The sequence below is a fragment of the Haliaeetus leucocephalus genome, unplaced genomic scaffold, assembly GCF_000737465.1.
Source record: "Haliaeetus leucocephalus isolate CR32 unplaced genomic scaffold, Haliaeetus_leucocephalus-4.0 Scaffold577, whole genome shotgun sequence".
Classification (NCBI taxonomy): Eukaryota; Metazoa; Chordata; class Aves; order Accipitriformes; family Accipitridae; genus Haliaeetus; species Haliaeetus leucocephalus.
Window position 1 is genome coordinate 3337516 of NW_010973013.1, and position 22652 is coordinate 3360167.

Consider the following 22652-nt stretch of genomic DNA (forward strand, 5'->3'; position numbering starts at 1 on the left):
ATGGCGGTGGAGCCGCCGCGGGAGGTGGTGTGGCCGGAGGGCGCGGGGGCCGAGGCGGGCTTCGTGCGCGCCGTCCTGTCGCTGCCCGAGAAGCCCGACACCACCGTGCGGTTCTTCGAGCGCGGCGACTACTACACGGCGCACGGCGCGGACGCGCGGCTGGCCGCCCGCGAGCTCTTCCGCACCCGCGCCGTCATCCGCCAGCTGGCGGGGGCACCGGGTGGGTGCGGGGACGGGACCCGCGGGTCTGAGGGGAGGCGGGTTGGACTCGGCCTCCACCTCCCCGCCGGGGCCTCGCTGTGGATGAGCGGCGGGCCCCCGGCCTCGGGTGGCCGGAGGGGAGCGGGGGTCTCGCCGGGTTCTGACAGGAGCGGCGTGTTCTCCGGGGCGAGGCCTCCCGGGGGTCACTCGGGTCGGGACGCGGCCCCTTTTCGCCTTCGGCCGTGGTATTTCGTGGCTGCCTTGGGCTTAAGTTCGCCGTGGCGTCGTTTTTTTTCAAAGACCGGGGCCTTGTCAGGGCGAGAGAGCGTGAGGCGCTGCTGGTTTTTCCCCGCTCGAGGTCACCGTTAATCGGTGAAGCCTGCAGCACCCGGGGTGTTGCTGAGAGCGAAGGCAGCGCTGCTACCTGCGGCTCTGCTCTGGGTTGGTGAGTGGGAAGGGAGGCATTAAGAGGTCTCCCGGTTTTAATGTCCCCTCTGATTCATTGCAGCTTGGAAGCAGGCATAACTGAATGCAAATCTCTCTTCTTCAGCCTCTCGCAGCTTTGAAGTGATAATTAGTAGCCATTCTGAGTAGGACGTGTGTGACAGCTGTAGGTGTACAAACGTAGGAAGGTATCTACAGCAGAAAGCACGGTTCTCGGTGTGTGCTTCTCATCACATAAGCTCATACTACAGGGCTGTCAGATGTGGATAGTTAGTTGAACACAACATGTTGCATAGGCTAACGGCAGTTAATAACATTTTTCCAGCGCATTGGTAGATTTCCATTTGTGAAGATGATCGCGCGGTACTTTCTGTGATAACTGAGGACGGGGCTCATGCAGTTCTGTAGTGCAGATGCTAGGTAAACAATGGTAACGTCATGCTTGACTAATGATGGCCTGCAGAAGTAAATAACATTTAATAATGTATTGCATAAGATTTTCTCTTCCATCCGCCCCCTGTCACTTTTTATTTGTTATCTCTTGGTATAAGACAGTGGAGCTCGCAAATGTTGGATGTAAGAGCATCGGGATAAACTATCTTGTCAGAGGAGGCAAACCTCAGTATTATTCTTAATCTCGAGGAACATAATGTTGCAAAGTTACTGGCTCATACTTTGCAAAATAAACCTGTTTGTTATGAGTGAATTTTGTGTGTGTGTGTGTGTAATGGCATTAAAAAGAGAATGATGTTCTGATATGCGTTTCATTTTCTGTTGCAAGTGATGAGCTAATGCATCAAAAACCGAAAAAACCCCCAACGCCTTCCCCAAAACCCCAAGAAAACCTCATGAAAAAACAACTTGTGGAGAAGTTGTAGAGCTTAATGGTTTCAAGTGTAGAATTTGATATGTCTTCCAGACTAGAAACACATGCATGACTGTTATTTTTGTATTTCATTTAAAAGTGATAATTTCACGGATGTAAGCCTGTGGCTGTCAGCTCTGGTTTTAAAACCTTTAAAGCCTTATCTAGCATATCCAACTAAAAGTCAGCATAAACCTACATTTTTTTGCTTTCAGGATGATATAAAAGCACACGCGAGCTTCAGCTGCCTCCTGCTAGTGTATTACGTAGTCTTATTGTTGGACAGTTCTGCACTTGGAAAGAGAACCTAATTATGTGGAATTAGTTTTTTACCTGCTTCCAAAAAAAGTCTTACTAGAGATTTGAGGAAAGAAGAGGAAAGAAAATGGAAAAAATCCTATTTAAAATAAACCCATAAGTTTTTATGGGTGTGGAAATTCGCTGTTTAACATCTTTCATGTAAAGGGAGGAAGGGCCTCAAATGTGATGAAGGCATGCTACTGAAAAGAGGGATGTGATAATCCCTACTTATTGTTTGTGCTTACTTTATATGTCATCTAGCTCTCATGTGTCTGGCACCAGTCTGAGTTAATTCCACTTGTTGATGTGGCAGGAAACTTGATATACCCCCCCAAACCCCCAATTTGTTTCATAGTGGAATTATCTTATTCTGTGAGTAGGCTGCTGCCAGAGGTAGCATGGGAGGTGGGGAGGTAGAAGTGGTATTGCTCCTCTTGGCAGCTGTATGGAATTAAATTTGTTCAGCTATCATCTGCCTGCACCCTTATAGGGAGAGAAGCAAGAAGTCTGTCAATTAGGCACTTTCTAAGTTAGGTTTTAATGTAAACTTCTAAACTTCTTTGAGAATGTGTTGTTTTTACAGTATATATTGTGATAAATGGGAAATAGAAATGTCTTGGCATGTGTGTCTTGCTATCTTCTGAGTGCGAACAGGGTGACAGTCTGTCCTGTCAACAGAAGTGGCTTATCCTGGAAAGAAAAGATGTTACCCAGAAGGAAAGCCTGTAGCAGGCTTCCACCACTCAGATTAAAATGTGTGAAACGTTAATTAGAAAACCCAATCGAGACTATTGTAAGAAGGAAACTGTGAGAACAGAGCTCTTTGTATATATGTATGTATAGATTTAGTGAAATTTGGAAATGAACATTGTTTTTATTTGGATGGGGAGTATGCTTTCTTCATTCTTAATATTAACCAGTTGAATGTTGTGGTTTTGTGTTGTTTCATGGATTTTACGTGTTTGCTTCTTTGATACTAGAATAGTGTCCGTCCTGAAGGCTGTTCTTGGGGATTTTGGTTACAGAAAATAAACTTTATGAACAAATTCAGGTATCTCATAATTTTCTTTTTTCCTTTTTTGTAGGAACTCAGAAGCTTGAGAGTGTTGTGCTTAGTAAAATGAACTTTGAATCTTTTGTGAGAGATCTGCTTCTGGTTCGTCATTACAGAGTTGAAGTTTACAAGAACAAAGCAGGGAGTAAATCTATCAAAGAAAATGACTGGTATTTAGCATACAAGGTACAATTTTCAACCTTTATGATTGTGAGATGAAAGAAAAAAAACCTGTAAGTCTTTCTCTGAGCTCCTCAGCTTGGAGGTTTGGGATTTTCAGGGACTGACATTGGTGGTATGATGGTAAATTGTGTAGTCTGTTGTATGTGCCTGTATTGTCTACTGCTCTAAGGCTGGACGAACTTCTTCTGTATCTTTGCCATAGGTTGGGAAATAAAGGAAACCTAAAGTAGCTCACTTTGTGTAGATGATGTGTAAAATTTTAATGGTTAAAAAAAATAGAACAGCCATATGTTTCATATTAATGGATTGTTCAGTACTTAGTTTTATCAGTTGTCGTCCATTTTAAAGAAAAAAAAAGTATGTGTGTATATACACACTCTTTAAAAGTGTATTTCTTTTCTAAATAGGGTTCTCCAGGAAATCTTGCCCAGTTTGAGGAAGTTCTCTTTGCCAACAATGACATGTCAACAGCCATTGGGGTTGTGGGTGTTAAGCTGTCTACTACTGATGGACAAAGAGTGGTAGGAGTGGGGTATGTCGACGCTACGCTGAGAAAATTGAGTGTCTGTGAGTTTCCAGATAATGATCAGTTCTCAAACCTTGAAGCTCTACTGGTTCAACTAGGACCAAAGGAGTGTGTGCTACCAGGAGGAGAGACTGCAGGAGAAATGGGAAAACTACGACAAGTAAGGGAACCACTGTGGCTTACAGCTAGACAAAAATTTATCTAAAAAGCTGTAGTCTAACCTGTTAGCTAGGCTCCATGATTTAGAATCATAGAATCATTTAGGTTGGAAAAGACCTTCAAGATCGAGTCCAACCATCAACCATGCCCACTAAACCATGTCCTGAAGTACCCTGTCTACTCCCTTTTTGAATACTTCCAGGGATGGTGACTCAAACACTTCCCTGGGCAGCCTATTCCAATGTCTGACAACCGTCTCAGTAAAAAAATTTTTCCTAATATCCAGCCTAAATCTCCCTTGCCACAACTTGAGGCCATTTATGGAAAATGGAGCAGCAATATGTTAACTTGAAGTTTTGATTTACTCATCCAAAATGTATTATTTGTCTGTTGACTTATTTGCATTTTAATCGGCAGAAGTTGTTCTAAGTGTAAAATCTTGTCTGTCATTCTTCTCTCTGCAACCTAGCAGTAAATAAATCTCTCATCAGGGTTTGTTTCTGTGATGAACATCTGTCCCCTGAATATTGAAAGTAATTGATAACTCTGTGTGTTTATGGACAACAGGTCATTCAGAGGGGAGGAATCCTGATTACAGACAGGAAGAAGGCGGATTTCACAACAAAAGATATTGTTCAGGATCTCAATCGCTTGTTAAAATCAAAAAAAGAAGAACAAATGAATAGTGCAGCATTGCCAGAGATGGAAAAGCAGGTGAGCACAGAGCAAAGCTTAATGTGTTCCTGTTTTTTAGAAGGCGAGTGGTGTGTGTGCAGCTGTTGTGAGCTGATCTCCTCTGTCCTCACTGGTCCTGTTTTATGCTGGATTCCCATACTTCTGGGAAAGTATATCGTACGACCAGTGGTATATTAAGCTACATTCTTGCTGAAGTGTTTCACAGTTTTGCTCAGCTTGAGTCTGTGTCAAAGTTCGATTCCAGGGGTCCTGGAAAAAAAATGAGAAAACCCTTCACTTATCTCTAAAGTAGTAAACTCTGGTAAGCAAATAGGCTGTGCACAAGAGGTGTTTCCTATTCATAATCTATCTGGCCTAAGGACTGAAGTACAATACTTCAATTATTTTGCATGACAGGAAAATTAGTATTTGAAAACAGAGTAATGTTTATGATAATATTTTTGTATTTTGTATCATCTTATGGCTCAAGCATATGATTTAGTGCCTGCATGTGAACTGAACATGTTTGCTCTTAGCTGCAAACAAGAGGTAATTTGCTTGAGAGAAACATGTTTTAAAATGCTCTTCACTGCTGATGCTCACTGCAGGTGTAAGGTACGGAGTTATTCTCCCTTAATGTGTGATTTCATAACAGGTTAAAATTGTCTGAAGTGTGTTGCAGCTGAACAAGTCAGTCATATTGCTGCCTCTCTTTTGTGCTGGCACTAGCGTTTGTAATGTCATGCAGTGAGTCAGATCAGATCCTTGTTCTGGCTGAAAACTAACCCTGAAACCATGTCCTGAGATGATCCATGATACCTCATTTATCTGCAATAACTTGTTTGTGTTCCTGAGCCAGAAACATCCTGATAACAGCTTTGGAAAGCTGGCAAGGTGTGTACTTCGCATTTTGTTTATCAGATTATGCAAATGTCTAGTTCATTGTTCTTGCACCTACCTAGAAAGATGCTGCAGTGCCATAAAATGTCCCTATGAAAATGAAGTCTTGTCAAACAGGATGAGTCTCTCATAGGCCTGCTGGAATTGACATGGCTCAAAGTCTTTCCTGATAATAACTTTCTAGGGGCATTTAACAAATACTTCCCATTTCAGGAGTGTTTCTAACTAGAATGTGGTGTGTTCTTTTTTTTTTTTTTTTTAAACTTCAGGTTGCTGTTTCATCTTTGTCGGCCGTTATCAAGTTTTTAGAGTTGCTGTCAGATGAATCTAATTTTGGACAATTTGAACTGACTACTTTTGATCTTAGTCAATATATGGTTCTAGATAATGCAGCTGTTCAAGCCCTCAACCTTTTTCAGGTAAGAAATGCACACTTGAATGGGTAAGTGTTTTGCAATATACTTATTTAGCTGCTTGGTAGGTAGCCTGACTGCCCAGTCACAGCTCCCCAGATCCCGGTTAATGGCAACTTCTACATTTTTAGCTTTGTTTTCAGCTACTCCTGTACAGTGTATGTTTAAACACTGTTAGCCACTGTTACCACCTTTTTTGGTTTTGTATTTTGTTAGTTTACTTTGAATGTAGAAGAGAAGATTGCCAAGGAGGTAGAAAGTGGCTACAAACAAGTGTCTGTGTAGAATGCAGACATGGGAAGAGCTGTAGAAGTACCTCATGGTTGTAGCTGCTGAGCAGGCTGGCTGAGCAGTGGTGAGAATGCTTTGTCTTTCCTTGGTTATAGTCAGAGAAGTTCACGTCTCCTGTGGCAGGAGCAGACTTGGGGTGTGAGGGGGGAGGAGAGTTCTGGAGTTTTGTGGTACGATAGGAACTCCAAAGCACAGTTGCTTTATACAGTAGTTCTGGTTTGGGGAAAGAGAATAGAAGCCTGAATTAGATGGTATTAGGGGAACAGGAAGCATATGGCAGGAGCACTGCTGTTGGCGATGGAAGGGAAGGGCTGGCTGCAGCAGGTAGGGCAATGAACAGGACAGGACATAAGAACATTCTGAAAGCACTGTGGCATGCTAACTGGCCAGTGCAAATTTCACTTTTACACACATTTTCTACAAATCCAAGCAGGTTACCAGTCTCCTCCATACCTCCTACCATGTGTGGCTTTCTGCTTTGCTGGTTTTTACAGTTGTAGGAAAATGTGGAGTCGAAGTGGTGTGTTGTATCAGCTTTTCTCTCTTGTTTTCATGTTAGCAAATGCTGCTTAGCGATCTTTGTTTGGACCTAACGTGCTTGAGTTTCAGATTTATAGGAAGAAATCACAAATATAGTCCCCTGTTTACCTTAGAGGGATTTCAGGAGGAAAAAAACAGCATATATTCAGCATTTGAGCTGGTTAACCCAGGAGAGAAATGTTTGTGGTTTTTTTGGTTGTTTTTGTTGTTTTTTTGCTTTTTTTTATTTCCTGATGCAGTGCCACTGTCTAGGGAAGGAAGCAAAAACTGCATCTCTTCTCAGGCTTTATGGAGTGTTCTCAGAAGTTCAACACTGTCTTAGCTACATCCCTTTATAAGTCCTTGCAGGTGTTATGCTTTTCTTTAGGGGCTGTTGTGGGCTTTGGAACAAGGGGTTTGCCATGTAGCAGGAAGCTGTGTTGTTGCCTGTGTGGCAGGCTGTCTGTGGGAAGGTTTTTGGGCAGGCACTGAAGTAAAGGCAAAATATTTTGTAATTTGAGTTGCTCTGTGAGGTGTGTAGGTAAAGTTCTTATGGTGCAGCAGATGCAGTTGATTATATGAAACTCTAGCCTTCCAACTGAAGTAGGTTATTTTTGTATATGTACTCTGTGATATGCTTTCTTGGATTCAGAAGTTTTTCATGTGCAATACTGTCCAGAACACTGAAAATAGGCACATCCACTTTAGATATTAGATTTTCCAGGGATTAAATGTGTCAGTATACCTTCTTACTGTATTCATTTCCTGTTGTGGCGATGCTAGTTCTACATCCCAGTTGTTTACCGGCATCCAGACCTGCTCCTGGTTGAATGCTTGCCTGCTGTTTTAGTTGCAGGTGTTCTTGGGTAGAGAGGGTTGAGATTTTCATGTCAAAGTTAAGAGTTGAAACAAGCTTGTTGGCTGTTTTTCAATGTTAAACAAAATTTTTTCTTCCTGGTTGTCTGTGCAAAACCCAAACAAAACCCCAGGAAAAACGCCCAAAAGGTTGTCTTGAGTCTAGTTAATATTAAACCTTAATTATAGAAAGTAAACTGTAATCTGAACAGAGTAAGTTTAAAGATGTTTATAGTACTCCGAAGGTGATCTGGGGAAGCTTGAGAGAATTTGGATAACTGTGTTCTTTCCCATTGTCTCATTCTGTTGTGTCCCTGCCCCCCTCCTCCCTATCCCTCCCAGCAGCCCCCAAAGATCTCCAGCCAAAACCCTTTAACCCAAGTCCTGTTTCTTTCTGCCTTTTTTTTTTTTTTTTTTTTGGTGGACAGGACCCCTATTTTTTGACCTTATGAAGGGCAAACTAGAAAATATCTAGGTATATTTCCAGTCTTCCTATTCAAAGGGCAAACTGCCCAGTGACTAGGTACATTTCTAACTTCCCTGTTCAGTCAGGATTAGTTTCAAAATAGACAAACCTATTTCTTGCTTGCCATGTTCCAGGGACTAGAGTGTAAGTGCTTTAATGCCATGCTGTTTCATTTGCCCTTTTTGATGGGTGCCAAGTTGAATACAGAAAAAAACACTGATCTGTTCCTAGGTAGCAAAGTTGAGTGCCATTCAGTGGGTGGCAATAAACTTCGTTAACTTTATTTTTTTTTCTTCCTTTCCAGAGTTCTGTGGAAAATGCTAATACTGCACAGTCTCTAGCTGGTTTACTAAATAAATGCAGAACCCCTCAAGGACAAAGACTAGTTAATCAGTGGATCAAACAACCACTTATGGACAAGAATAGAATTGAAGAAAGGTAACAGTATTATGTGTTTGATAGACTTAGACTTATACAAGTTAGTAACTATTTTACAGAAGGCTCTTTCTTTTTAAGCACAAAATACTACAACCAAGAAATAATGGTGGTTGGAGGTTTTTGTGTGCTATCCTGTAACACATTGTAGTTAAACAGAGCAGAAGATATTTTTCCCGGAGATGCACATTGACAGGCTACTGTTAGATTAAATGCTTTTTACAATTATGACATTTTAAAGAGGAGGTGTGATATGTTTAGGTGGTCAAATGATTCATGCTACAGGCTAAGGCAGTGTAGCAGCCACTTCCTAACTAATATTCATACTGTAAATGCTCAGTTCGTGTAATAATATTTTGATGTCATGTCCGGTTTACCAATTTAAAAAAACACAAACAACAAAACACCCAAAAGATTAAGCAGTAGTGACCTTTTCCTACTTCCAGAAAGAAACTACCTTTGGCAGCAGTGGGTCACTCTTATCATATCTTGTGTAGATATTGTGGCCCAAATATGAGTGGTCTTTCTCTTCCTTGCTCTTTCATACTGCTGCCTGCCACCATGTGGCTGCCCTACTGGTAGTAGTATCAGTCGATATGAAGCCTTAGAGAATCTGGCAAATCTTTGCTGAGAATGTACAGATAATTCTCAGTCCTTCAGAAGGGAAAACTGCAAAGGCCATATTCCTACTGTGTGTGTTTATCTCTTGATCATGTTCACCATGCAAACAAAAGTTACACTTTTTTTAAACTCATGCTAAATATAGCTATATTCTTACAATCTAAAACCAAACTTCATGCAACTCAAGTGATCAGCAGGTTAAAGCATTGCAAAAATCTATGTTAATGTGTGTCTTGACAAAGCAGAGGAGGCCAGAAAACTGAATTTAACTTTGATATCTTCTCTAAGGCTTATATTTCAGATAAGACATTACAGATATGTCTGTATATGCTGTTGGGCTTTAGCACAGATCACTACTACCAAAAAAGAAATTTTGGCTTAGGCATGCTGATACTTAAAGAAGTTATGCAAAGAGTAGTTTTCTCGCTAGATTTCTGGACACTGACTTATTCTGCTTCTCTACAACAAATTTTTCTACTTTTTCTAATCATTTGGAGAGTGTTGCGTAGTAACTTGATCAGACCCCACTTAGAAATGTTATTAATGTTGACATTGAAATATTTGTCCCCAGGTTTATTGAATGCCGTGTCTTACTCTTGTGTGTGTTACAAGAGCTTTCATTATTAGTTCTTGATTATGTGCCTAGGATCTTCTATTTCTGTCAGTTTTGGATCCTAAGATCTGAGCTAACTTTAATTTTACGGTTACGTTGGTTTTAAGATTTTGAAAGTTATTACTCACATTTGTAGTTTTCTTACGTCAGCGTAAACACTGGAAATTTTAACTTCTGTATCAGACTTCTTTACTCATTACTGTGCATCAGAAGTCCTGCAAGTTTGTGAGAGAGATGGTGTTTTCTTTATAAAACTGGGGTTAAATTATAGGCAGAATAAGTAACTTGAGCTGTTTTGTGGAGTTATGATCATCTCTGCATTTTGTGTTGTGATTCTGTATGGCTAATGTTGACTGCATTTAGGAAAAGCTATATTTAAAGGAGGAGAGTTATGGAATTAAGAGAATGGAATTAAGCTCTTAGTGAAGCTTGTAAAGGTTGGTGTATCCAAGTGTTAGGAGGTTGAAAGAGGTCCGTTGATAACCTCCTGTATCTTGCCTGGCCACAGAATCATCTGGGCTGCAATTTGTTAAAAGTAGGTTGTTTTAATCTGTACTTATGGACACTGACATACTATAGTCATACTTTTTTAGTTTATTCTGCAGCATAGGTAAGCCTGTCTGAATGCGTATTGCTTTCAGGTACTACTTTGATGAATTTAATTGTTTGGGATAAAAGCAGTGCATTTTACTTGTGCCATCCTCCCAATCTTAATGCTTTTCAAAGTGTGTAGGACTGTTCTTTTTTTAATCTGAAGGAACAAGCATAATAAGAGAAGCTGTTAGTGGGACTGATGAGATGTATTGACAGATTCAAACATGTTTTGAAAGATATGCAGTCACCAAGTTGTTTTCTATATGCTTTACAGTATATTGTGGCTGTTTTAAGAATTACAAACTATAATTTAGAACATATAGGTGGTTTGAGAAGGAGATATCTGGACTGCTGTTCCTTTATGTTTCCTTTGTTGTCAAGGGAAGTTACTGATTATTTCTTAGCTAGAAGTGTGCCATGTTAAAGGACCCCCTTTAACACTAACCAATGCAAAACTCTTAGCAAACTAGACTGAACTACCCAAGTTGGATTGATGTTAGGTGACAGTGTTTTGAAGTAAGCCTGTTGTTTTGCTTATACAGGAGGTATTTTGACTTAACTTTTATTCCAGTAGTGTAGAATTGGATGGCTGAAAGTTTTATTTTAAAGTTAGACTCTTGTAACCCTCTGCTAAGACCTGTAGGTGGTGCAAGTCATCTTTTGGAGCTAAATGGATCAACTTCTTTCAGTAGTTTGTAACCTGCAATGTGTGTGTGTGTTCACATTTATGGGTAAATAGAACACAATGTTACATCACTAGTCCCTATTAACCATCGATACAGTAGCAACACAAATTAAGGTACATAGTGCACATGCTTCAGATAAAATACTGTTTGTCTGCTGGAACAGCTCTTAATGAGAGCTAAGAAAACAGGGGTTCCTGATACTTGCCTGTCTTGAAAGACTTGGGGTTCTGCCCATGTCTGGCTGGTTTTCCATGATTAAAAAAATAATTATCAGTCATAAGTATACAAGATACAGCCCTGCTTCTCCCTTGTGGTGTGTTCCGAAGGCAAGTACGTGAGGTTCTTGCTCATTGCCTTATAGTCAGCATATTTCTGAAATTAAAATGTACTTGCAGAGACAGGAAGTGCAAATACGTATATTAATTGCGTAACACGATTGACTGTAATATAGCAAGCAACTTCAGTATGTACTGTTTATTCTTCAGATACTGGAACGTCTGAGAAATGTGGCACAATGTAAAATAATCCTTGATCTGTTTTGCCCTGTGAAGAGAACTCATGCTGAATATGTTTAATCTTTTTTTTCTATTTTGGGGGGGAAACTATCTGATATTTATACACAGCACAAATATAAGATTCCAGCTCACCATTTTGGTTCTCTATACATACTGTGGCTGAACCTCTTATACATCTATGTCCTGTGATAGAAGAGATGCAGAGGTCTCAGAGGAGTTAAAGGCTGTACTCAAACATCACTTGTTCTGATTCAAGCCTGTTTTGAGCTTTTCTCTTATGTTCCTAAATATCATGCTGCACGGCAGCCACATTGTAGAAACAAGTCCTATCTCTAGCAGAGTCAGAAAGTAATGGATTCAGGAAGCTTGAGGTGAAAAAATGGCTAGCAGGGTAAAATTTTCAAGCTTGTAGAAAATGCTCATGAATCAGTCTTGAATGACAAAGTAGCAGCTTGTTTAAAAATGAAAAAAACCCCAACTTGTTGCTAGCTAGTGTAGGCAGGCTTGAATGCCTTTACAGTGTTTTATTTAGCAATAAGTTAACTCACATACACTTTCTCTAGCAGATAAATGGAGGGACAGACTGGGGTAACGCATATAGGATAGCTTGGAAGCTATGTGACTGAGTGCTCATCTCAGGTGCACACGAATACACAGCGTGGATGAGAAACAGCCAGGTGAAATGAGAAGTCTGTGCATTGCAGGCCTGTGATCTCCCTCGGATTGCAGAAATGTGATCCTGCAAGTGGAGTGCCGTAGTGCGTGCTCTCTACGAACGGCAGGCAGGGAAGATGGAGGGGATGTGTTTCTGCAAAGGTACGGATTGAATGCTCAGGGCTCTGCTGCAGAGGGGGCAGCGGGCCTATCGTGAGCTTGTGGGTCAGGATTAGAGAGGGGATTAGAGCAAGGCGAGTGGCATTAATTACAGTGAGCATCTGCAGCACACCTGCCCCATCAAGATGAGGAAGTGGACTAAGCTGCCTTGAAACAACAAGAAGAAACATGATCATAGGCCGTGGCTCTCTTGGAGGACTTGAGCCACCCTGGCACATGCTGGAGTGAAGCGTGATACTTGCGTTTTTGCACACGCTGGCAGATGAATGGGAGTCAGCATTGTGCCCTTGCAGCGGTGAAGGGTGACTGTGCGCTGGGCTCCACTAGTATGAGCAAGTTGAGGAACGTGGTTGTTCACATCAGCTTGGTAGCTGTGAGGCTGCATCTAGAGTACTGTATCCAGTGTGGGGCTTTGCAGTACAGGTAGATGGACAAACAGGAGTTGGTCCAGTGGAAAGCCATTGAGCAGGATTGTGGGCTGCAGCGTGTGGTGTATGAGGAGAGGCTGAGGGAGCTGGGTTCGTAGCCTGGAGAAGAGAAAGCTAAGGGGCAGACCTCACTGCTGGTTTCAGCTGCCTAGTGGGTGGGAGTCATTGAGAAGGTGAAGCCAGGTGCTTCTCACAAGGGCACAGCAAAAGCAAGAAACAAAACAGGCACCAACCTCGCCAAAGGACCCTCCAGCGGGATATAAAGAAAAAAGTCTTCACTGTGCGGATGGTCAGACTCTGGAATGTATGCTCAGAGAGATGGAGGGATCTGTGTTCTTGTTCAGTGTTCAACTTGTTTTCAGCAAGGGCTGGAACTAGAGGCCTTGAGTTCCCTTCCAATGTAAATTGTTCTGCATTAGGTTTTTGCTGCTTTTGTGTTCTTTTCTAACCTGCAGCTGTCCCTGCAAAGCATTGCAGATAGGCTTTGTTGCCTCTGTCATTTGTGGTTAACAGCTCTGGAAAGACCTTCGGTACTTTTCCGAGGACAGATCAGTACTTCTCCGCAGCAACAGACTGATTTCAGGCAGTTAAATTAGTTAGATGGTGGCCTGCATCCTTAGTGAGGGAGGGGAGAACTTGACCGACTTGGAGGTTTGTCTAAATGGCTTAATTAAAATGCACTTTAAATGCTGGGAGTGCCCCTAATGCCTGTGAAGAAGCTTCTGAAATACAGGTTGAATCTGAACTGGTGGAAGACACAAATGTGATTTGTTATTGTCGTGGAGATCCTGATGCAATAAATATTTCGCATGAAAGAAGTTGTCATTCCAGTGACATGAAAATGGTGTTGGCTTCCCAGTAAGCCTCTAGAAATGTTAGAAAAATGTCACATTTGTCATTCCAAAAGTTATCATCTCTAAGTCCCCTAGAGAAATGTTTGGAGCTTGAAGCTCTCAATGCTTCTTCTTTAACCCTCTCCCCTCCCTTCACCTGTGTTTACTATTTTCAGAACTACTAGATCACCTGTATTTTCATTTGGGTTTGCTTGTAAAACTGAGGTTGACAGTGAGTGCTGTCTAGAAATATTAAACAAAAGCTCTACTAGTCTAGCACATGTCAGACAGGCCATGTCACTAGGAAGGAATTTGCATCAAAATCCCAGGCACTTGAAACCTATTAAAAACTTAGATTCTTGTGTTGCAAGAGACTTATTTTTAGTTTTCGCGTTTGAGGAGGGAACAGAGGGATGTAACTAACAGCTGAAAAAAGACTCCTTTCATGACACCTTCAGCTGTAGGAAAGACAATATTGCTGTTTGAGCTGGAGAAGTGCCTGAGAGCTGTTTGTATTCTGCATGTTATCTAAATCATTTGTCTTCTAGGTCAAGGATCAGCAATCAGTGTTGCAAATCTGTAAATTATAGGTGGCATTCAGTGGTGCAGCACTGGACCAGGTAGTCATAGTATCTCCTAGTTGATACTTCCAGCTCGCCCGCTTCATCCTGACAAGTCCTCACTTGGTGCAAAATAAATAGAAGGATTAAGCTTTTACTCAGTTTCTTTTGCATCTGAATTTTGAGGCTTCAGGGAAATGAAAATTAAACTAAAATTTGGTTGAAATGTCAAATTGGTTTTCAGATTTGTAAGAAATAATCAAATTGCTATTTATTTAGGGAAATGTGAATCTGTAGCTGCCATACTGTTCTTTTGCTCTCAGCCTGCCAAAAGGAGGTGGATGGTAATTACTGCAGTAGTTAAATTTTACTTGGAATCTGTGTTTAATTATTCAGGATTTTTTTTTTTTAAAACACAGCCATAAGTTAATGAAGTTTCCAGTTAAAGACTGTGACCATATGAAAAAGTTTACTATGTACATGTGCAAAGCTCTCTGGTTTGTCACAGTATCCTTAGTGGTCACTATTTTGGACATTGTATACAGGAATATGGTATATTCTCCATGAAAGAAGAGTGAACATATTATTGTTTCTGTTATGTTTACTTTATATCCACAAACATTAGAAAGGTGGCATGTCAGGAAACTGCAACGGAAGCTCTTGGCAAGATAATTTTGTCTTGACTTGTAATTTAATTTCATTTATCATGTGTAAGGGTTGTAGAAGTCTTAAATCTTTTGTTTACATACAGTTTTGAGTTTCTCCTCTGTACAGAATGAATGCAAATGAAGAAATACTTGTTTTTTACGGCAAAGAAATAGAACTTGTTCAGTACACTCTTTGTCTGCACAAGTTTAAGGAAATGCACAGCTTAGCAATTTAAAAGAGTATTAGTGTTGATGGAGTAGTGTAATAACCTTTTAATTTTAATAATGTATGGAAACTTGTAAGGAATAAAACACTTAGAAAAAAATAATAATGGAAATACCTTTTCTCAGCTGTCTCTAGTCTTTGAAGACCATGCAGTAATATTGTTTTATCACTGGATCCCAAAATGCCATATTTAATTAAAAAGGAAGACTGGCACAAAACCTCCACAGTGTAAGGCATTATGCTGACAAGCAGCCTTAGCTGCTTTCCATCTTCAGCTTCTCTGGAAGGTTTTGGGTGGGGCAGTTTCACTGTATGGAGTTTACTAATTTGCTCATGACTGTATAGTGCTAGATGCGTTCTTGTTCTGTCATCTTCATTGTTCTTTGTTATCATATAAGAAATGGAGGTTTATTAGTAATTCTTAAAAGATGGGCTTATGTTTTCCAGAAGCCTAAATATTATGTTGATGGAATGGCAATGTTCAAAAAAAATACTGTAAAATTGCTTGTTCTTGTCTTTATTTAAATTAGGGTATTTTTGCCTTCATGTCCTTGACACTTGCTCACACTAGCTGTTCTGTATGTAGGATTTCCTTGGTCTTCAGTGGTCAGAATTCAGTGTGAAGGTTTTCTGTTTGTTTTTGACTGTTACGCATCGTGCAGCAACCCGTGACACTGGGTTGTTTTGTAGTTGGCTGACATTGTCTGTAACCACTTTTGATTTAGAGCTGTAGTCGTGCTTCCCTGACTGTGGATTGTTGCCAGTTCCCTTTTTATTGGCACTAGCACTAGTGTTCATGTAGCTGCTTCGTTCAACTTTTGATGGGGAATTTAGCATGCTAAAATAATCAAGGGTGTAATGTCGTATGGCATCTAATCCAGTAAAACTAGGCAGTTGCCAAAGGGGGCAATCCTGGTTCCCTTTTCTGGCCTTCAGCTCCTGCTGCTCCCTTTTTTTGGTCTCATAAGTACAGAATAATTTGATTTGGCCTGTTCACCTGATGAAAACTAATCCATGAAAAAGTGAGGAAAGTTGTCATCTAAAATGAATCCTTTTGCTCCTCTGCAGCTGGTCCATGACCTGCTATCATCATAAACATGAGAAGATTAATATCTTAAATGCAGATCAAGCAGTACCAAAATCCTGTTCTTCAGATTTAATAATCTGACTTGTGTTTGCTTTTTCTTCTTATCTTGATTTTTTTAGAACTTACACTAATTAATTTATATTGTGAGTTGGATTACCAAACTTGCCATAGGAGGGTAAATGAGATATCTTCCTATCCTAGAATTGGAAAAGTGTCTGAATCTGTGGAATGGAGCTGTTCACTACCATTGCAGAATAAACCTGCCTTTCTGACAAATTCACTACGAAAATGCTACTTGAATTTTAACTCCTACAGAAGACAGACTATGGCAATTTTATGAAAAATAATGTGTGTATGGAAATAAATTAATAAATCTAGTCTTCTGTAACATTGGGAAGACAGAAAACACGTCTCTGACGAAGTCTTTGGGAGATACTTGGAGAATGTTGTTTTATGAAATATCCTCTTACCACTTCTGTCTATACAGTTCCTTGAGGGTAAGAGACTGTTTAGTCCAGCAAGACTGTGCTGGGTTTTCGAGGTGGGAGAGGATTTGCTGTGTAAAACGTGTTATGTTCAAAATTCAACTTTGCTGATAGATCTTCTGTGTGTTTTTTCTTCTATAAGCATGCATGTTTAAAAGTTTATCATTCTGTGAAGTAGCAGGTTGCTCTAAGGTGAGAATTCTCCCTTTTCACCCCAGCTCCTCTCCTGTGGAGCTGTTTAATTTGTTAAGGGTAATAATTTTGTTATTTCTCAACTGAGAATGGGGAGAAGCGGTGAATCAAATCCAAATAGTGCTGTTACGTAACACTCTAGTGCTGAATGGCAGCTCTCAGTAATAATTAAAAAATAAACCTACCTCTTATTTGGAAAATATAACTTTTGAGAAATGTAAGTGAAGGTTTATTTTACTTTTTGATCACTTGGATAGCTGACTGTTACTGTATGTAACATACCCAGGCTGTGGAATGGGAAATAAAAGACACTTGGCTTTGGTTTTAACTGTGACTGGGGTGATCGTAGGTGTAGGTTGGATGCACAGGTGTATGAAAGTTTCTTTAGAATATAGACAGGAACAGTACTTTTTGCTTTAAATGTTTTAACATTTTCAGGACCCAACTCTTGTAGAGCAGGGCTGGTCTGCCATGGGAGTGTGGAGTCATCCCAACCGCACAGTGAACCATCATCAAGAGCTAGTGAGAGGGAGATGCTGGTAGGCCTCTTTGGGTCCCTGCTGCATGGCGTAGGTGTCCTTCTGTTCTATCTGGAGAGAAATAGTGGGACCCTTGACAAGCTCTGGTCATCACCTGCCTGTAGAAATGTTCCTGAAGATCCCCCTCTCTATTGCTCTGAAACACAGCTTGCAGCCTGCAGCTCTTGGCCCTGCGAAGAGATAGGTGTGTGGTGGTACCGTCAGGAGTGCTGCCAGCCTTGCCTTATAAATGAAGAAAAAATGTTTCCTTTCTGCTTCTCTTACTTTTCATTGTAGGGGTTTTGTGTGTGTGCCTCAGACCTCTGCAGTTCTTTGCTTTGACATGCTTTCTGGATTGAGGAGGCAAAGCAGAACTCTGCTTGTGTGCTGCTGCTTTATTTGCTTATGCTTCAGAATAATGCCAAACACTCCCTTCCCTCAGGGTCTAAAAATATTGGTGTTGCAGCAGCCTGCTTCAGGAGCAAGATCTTAATTGCATCAAGTGGTACCTTGCTGGCAAGAATAAGACCCAAGATTTTATTTTTCTGCTGAAGAATTGTTTTCTTCTTTACCTTGCCTAATCTGCTGAGGTTGGAAAATGTTTAAACACTTGTGCAAAAATAATGAATTATTGGTAACCTGTTTCAGAATACATAAGACTGCAGTAAGTACCTTTGGGGGGAAAAAACCCCAATATATTGGACTTAATTGTGCTTTTTCTGATGATCCTGTTTTGTTTTTTATTCTGAGCTCATTAGCTTGCAGCCTCACAGTCAATACATACTGCTTCCAAAGCTTTGCTTGATTGTTATAGACAATAGTTATTTTGTGCTTGGTACCCCTGATATAATCTTAGGGCTTTAATTTACTATTTTTAGGCTTTGACATAATACTCAAATGGTATATGTAGGGATTCATTTAGGGTGGGAAAGAGTCTGTTGCTTCCCTGATACATATTAATTTTATGTTACATAAATGTAACTGATGTAGAGGAGTGAACTCTGGTTATTTGGAAGAAAGTATTTATTGAATTTAAAAATTTATCTGTAAGTGGACTGTTCTGAGGTTACAAATATCCAGTATTGTTTTCATGCTAGAATGCCTTGGGGACTAATTAGGAAAATTAGAAAAGGCAGGAGACTGTCGTTTGGATTTGGCTTTCTCTTTATGTTGCTCCAGTTGTGGAGCACTTCTGTCTGGCTGCTTAGTAGCACACTTTGTGTATCCAGTGCTCTGGAAGTGTGTGCAATGTGATTTCTGTGGCTCTCTGAGGGTCTAAAGCTGCCCTTCAAACCTTGGACTCTGTATTACAAGGGACTACTTCAACAGAACTGCAAAAAATAGTCAGCATATTCATGGTTGCTTCAAGTTATACATTTGAGATTAAAAGACAGTAGTAGTGAGTTCAATCCAAAGACCTGCCCTGTAATAGTGGAATGAAGGCCAATTTCTAGTACTAAATACATCCTGAGGGCATCAGATACTTGCCTGGAGACCCCTTGATTTAGTTCATTTCTGACTTGAGGGAGAAGGTACGGCAGGGTGGAGAAGAGCAGCAGGTAGTGATCCTACCTCACACGTTTCGTAGTATCTGCCAGCTTAGAAGTGTTTGTGGGACTGTGGCTTGAGGGCATAATTTCCTAGCCAGCTTAAGCCAACATCAAGGTACAACTGGGCTTGTCCACAGCTGGCAGGGCCACCCCAGAGTGAGGCGGTTCAGGGGAGCCTCACTGATGGAAAGCTAACACAGCCACAGCAAATGAAGATACATGTTTAAGGAGGGGACTGCAACTGGGAGCGTCACCTTCAGTGTCAACCTGAGGTGTCTGCAGCTACCTTTACCAGACTACCAGTTTTTCTTCCTCCATGCCGTGTGGCTTGCCTGTGTAAAGAGCAGGACAGCTTTCAAGCTGTACCGCTGAGCCAGGTCATGTTTGGTCTCTATGACTCTTGTTTCTGCAGAGAAGTTTTGAAACTCTTTGGGTCTAGAACTGTGAATTATCGCAAAATCTTTTAAGAAGCTAGCAAGATCATCAGAGTACAAGGATTGCTATAATCTTACTGGGACGACAGCATTGTCTTTGTAAGAACGCAGACATGACGGGTAAACTGTAAGATGCATCACCGTGGAGCTCTTTGTTCCTGGTGTGCTGTTTCTGTTAATCTGCACTGTTATACAATGTCTTTTAATTGCTAGAAGCCTGTAATTTCACATCCCCCACATAAAACAGTAATGCACTTTAAGTTCTGAATTGAGGATGTATATACACTCTTGTATGCCTTCACTGTTGTCTTGAGAGTTTTGTTATTTAGGCAAGCTGTATCTTTTAGTTTAGCTCTTTTTTTTTTTTTTTTGAGGTTGTAACAGTGGTTTTCAGGGAGAGTAGCTGTGAAGTCATTTGATATTGCAGAATTACTTATATCGTGTTCTTAACTGAAGAAACAAAACCAACTTTGTGCTAGCATGCTAAGAAGAAACGATAACAGGTTGCGCAGTTTGTGCAAGAGCAGGTGGGAAACAGAAGAAGAACTTGAACCATTTAGTGTGGAGGGGAATACATGTGAAGGTGCAGGTTGCTTTTTGGCAGACAGGGTAGGTAGAAGCCTTGCTTACCTGGGTGCAGGCCTGTTGGAATTGGCTGGGTTGTCTGCTTCTGAACTACAGGCCCTTAGGTACGCATGTGTATTTGGGAGACCTGAAAGAGAGCTTACACAGATGAACAACTTGTGACACTCACTCAGACATAAGACGTTGGACCCAATGATATTGTAGGGCCAAATTATATCAGTTTCATCACAATAACAGAAAGATTTTGACGCCTTGCTTGGGATATTCTCTTGTATGTAAGATGTGCTAGAGAGGTATGTACACAACTCACCTAGAGAGCAATGTTCTAAGTTGTTGATGAAAGAAAAACCTGGATTCAAATCTTGTGTCTTCAAAGTACTAGAAGAACTGGTGCTTATGGTGAGTTCTCTGCAAGGCTGCTCCTGCTGCTTGGGTAAATATTGCCACCAGCTGGAGGCTCGTCACCAGAAATCAGAGCAACTTCTGCCTGCGCACAGTGTCCGGTGTGAGTTGAGTGGGGGATTGAGAAGATCAGTGATACTAAGCCTATGGTGTATGAGTAAAACAAAATGGCTTTTGATGGTATTAGTCTCTCTAAAACTGCTGGTTTCTTATTGCTCAGGTTTTGTGTTATTTTTATTTCAATTTGTTTACAAAGATTGCTCCAGTTAGATAACAAAGTCTTCTGTGCATAAGTAAGCACTTCCAAAAGCATGTGTGGGTTGTCTAGATCTTTTGCATTGTTATTTCTTTGTGCTTGTCTGAGAAGTTTTTAATGTTATTTTTATAAAAGCATGTAACAATTCTGATTGTATTGGGCAAAATGACCTGAGATGGTCGGTGCGATTTTTATGCTGGTAAGATGTGTGATAAAGTAGTTTTCAATATCAGGCTTTGGATACCTGGTTTAGGCTCCTCTGTGCCCATGTTAGGTATCTGTCTTAATACTTCAAAGGATGTAAAGCATATTGGGGTTCTTTGCCACGAAAAGAGCTTTGCAAATTTAAGGTGATATTTACTGCTTACCTGAGATGGCGACAACTGGACTTTGGCTGATTTTTTTAGAGAGATGCAGTTTGTCTAGGGAACAATTGGGTCACCAGGAAGAAGTTTATAAAGGTTGCTTAGGACAGTGCCTCACTTATTTCTGGCTGGAAAACACAAATGCTGGTAATCAACTACAGCAACTTGCTCTAGTGTGGACTTCCTCCAGGGTGTTAAAATCCCAAGTGCTTTGTGTGGAAAAGAAAGCCCAGTTAGAACAGGTAAGATGGTGGCTTGGCTTTGCCCTGCCCTCCTATTAAAGAGGCAGTACCTGAGGTTGTAGTTTATTACATTATTCTGGTAATTTCTATAGGATTAGAAAAGAAGAATTTATCAGTTTTATATGTCTGGGTTAAGCATGACTAGGGAGGGTTTACCTTGGCTACACTGGATTAAGAAGAGATCTGAGTTTGAAAGAAACCCCAGGGAAACCGAACTAATGGTACATGAAGTACCACTTCCCTTTGTGTAAAGGAAATATGAAATTAAACTGGTATAACTGTGCATATTCTGAAGCTTTAGTGGTGACATTAAAGTCTTAGCGTATCTTAAAGCAGTCCTTAATATGCTGCTTTTGTAAGTGGTGTTTCTCTGATAAAATTCTCTATAATCAAGTTGAACAGTTGGACAGAAAAGTTGATTTTATTCTACAGTCATAGAAAACCTTTAGCAGGCAGAGAATACAAATGCATGCTCTTCAGCAGACTCAGCTGTTGTATAGCCAGGGGAGTTAAAACCTTTAAGATCTTCTTAAAAGTATGTCAGCTTCTCCTGTAAAAGAGTGCATTCTTAATTTGGTTTCAGTGTTAACACTTTTATGCTTGTGTCATATGGAACTTTTAGTTAGTACAGTTTTTCCCCATGAAAATGTTTACCAGAGTTTGGGATTTTAAGTTACTACTCTATAGTAGTAATTAAATATATATATTATTCATTATTAAATATATATATTACTGATTCTATATGGATCCAAGTTTCATAATATGCTAAAAAACCACAGAGTTCTTTTTCTGACCAGAGGTGCTTAGAGGAAGTGTTCTCCTTCCTGCATGCACGGGGAGGCACAGAACTGCCCAGGGTGTTGCAGGATGTTAGTGGAGGAGAGCTTTAAAACCTGGGTGTTTTATAAGCCAGCTTGTTGTACAGCTCACTGGTGTGTTAGTGGATTTTTTTGTGCTCGCCAATCCTGCTCAGGCATTGAAAAGATTCTCTTCGTTCTAACTCTGGTCTTTTATTTTAACCTGTTAGTTTAGTTATTATTTCTACAAACAGGATTCTTTTCATCCTTCTATGGAATCTGTATACATGTCAGCCTTAATTAATGTTTTCGCATTGTTGTGGCTTAACCTCAGCCAGCAGCTAAGCCCCACACAGCCGCTCGCTCCTCCCCTGGTGGGGTGGGGGAGAGAATTGGAAGAGTAAAAGTGAGAAAACTCTGCTGAGATAAAGACAGTTTAATAGGTAAAGCAAAACAAGGAATCCATTCACCACTTCCCATGGGCAGGCAGGTGTTCAGCCATCTCCAGGAAAGCAGGGCTCCATCACACGAAACGGTGACTTGGGAATACAAACGCCATCACTCCGAACATCCTCCCTTCCTTCTTCCCCCAGCTTTATCTGCTGAGCATGACATTGTATGGTCTGGGATATCCCTCGGGTCAGTTGGGGTCAGCTGTCCCGGCTGTGTCCCCTCCTAACTCCTCGTGCCCCCCCAGCCTCCTCGCTGGGGTGAGGAGCAGAAAAGGCCTTGGCTCTGGGTAAGCACTGCTCAGCAGTAACTAAAACATCTCTGTATCATTGAGACTGTTTTCAGCACAAATCGAAAACACAGCCCCATACTAGCTACTGTGAAGAAAATTAACTTTATCCCAGCCAAAATCGGCATACCCGTTAACTTAAACTTTTATATCTAGC

At 40.8% G+C, this 22652-nt stretch overlaps 1 protein-coding gene across 1 annotated transcript in view; it reads left to right on the plus strand.

Annotated features, from left to right (window-relative positions):
* MSH2 (mutS homolog 2) overlaps positions 1-22652 on the plus strand; it is a 55497-nt gene continuing 32845 nt past the window's right edge. Inside the window, exons 1-6 of the mRNA XM_010577761.1 lie at positions 1-220; positions 2896-3050; positions 3455-3733; positions 4300-4446; positions 5577-5726; positions 8156-8289. Coding sequence (XP_010576063.1) covers positions 1-220; positions 2896-3050; positions 3455-3733; positions 4300-4446; positions 5577-5726; positions 8156-8289 — 1085 coding nt within the window. The remainder of the gene's footprint in view (positions 221-2895; positions 3051-3454; positions 3734-4299; positions 4447-5576; positions 5727-8155; positions 8290-22652) is intronic.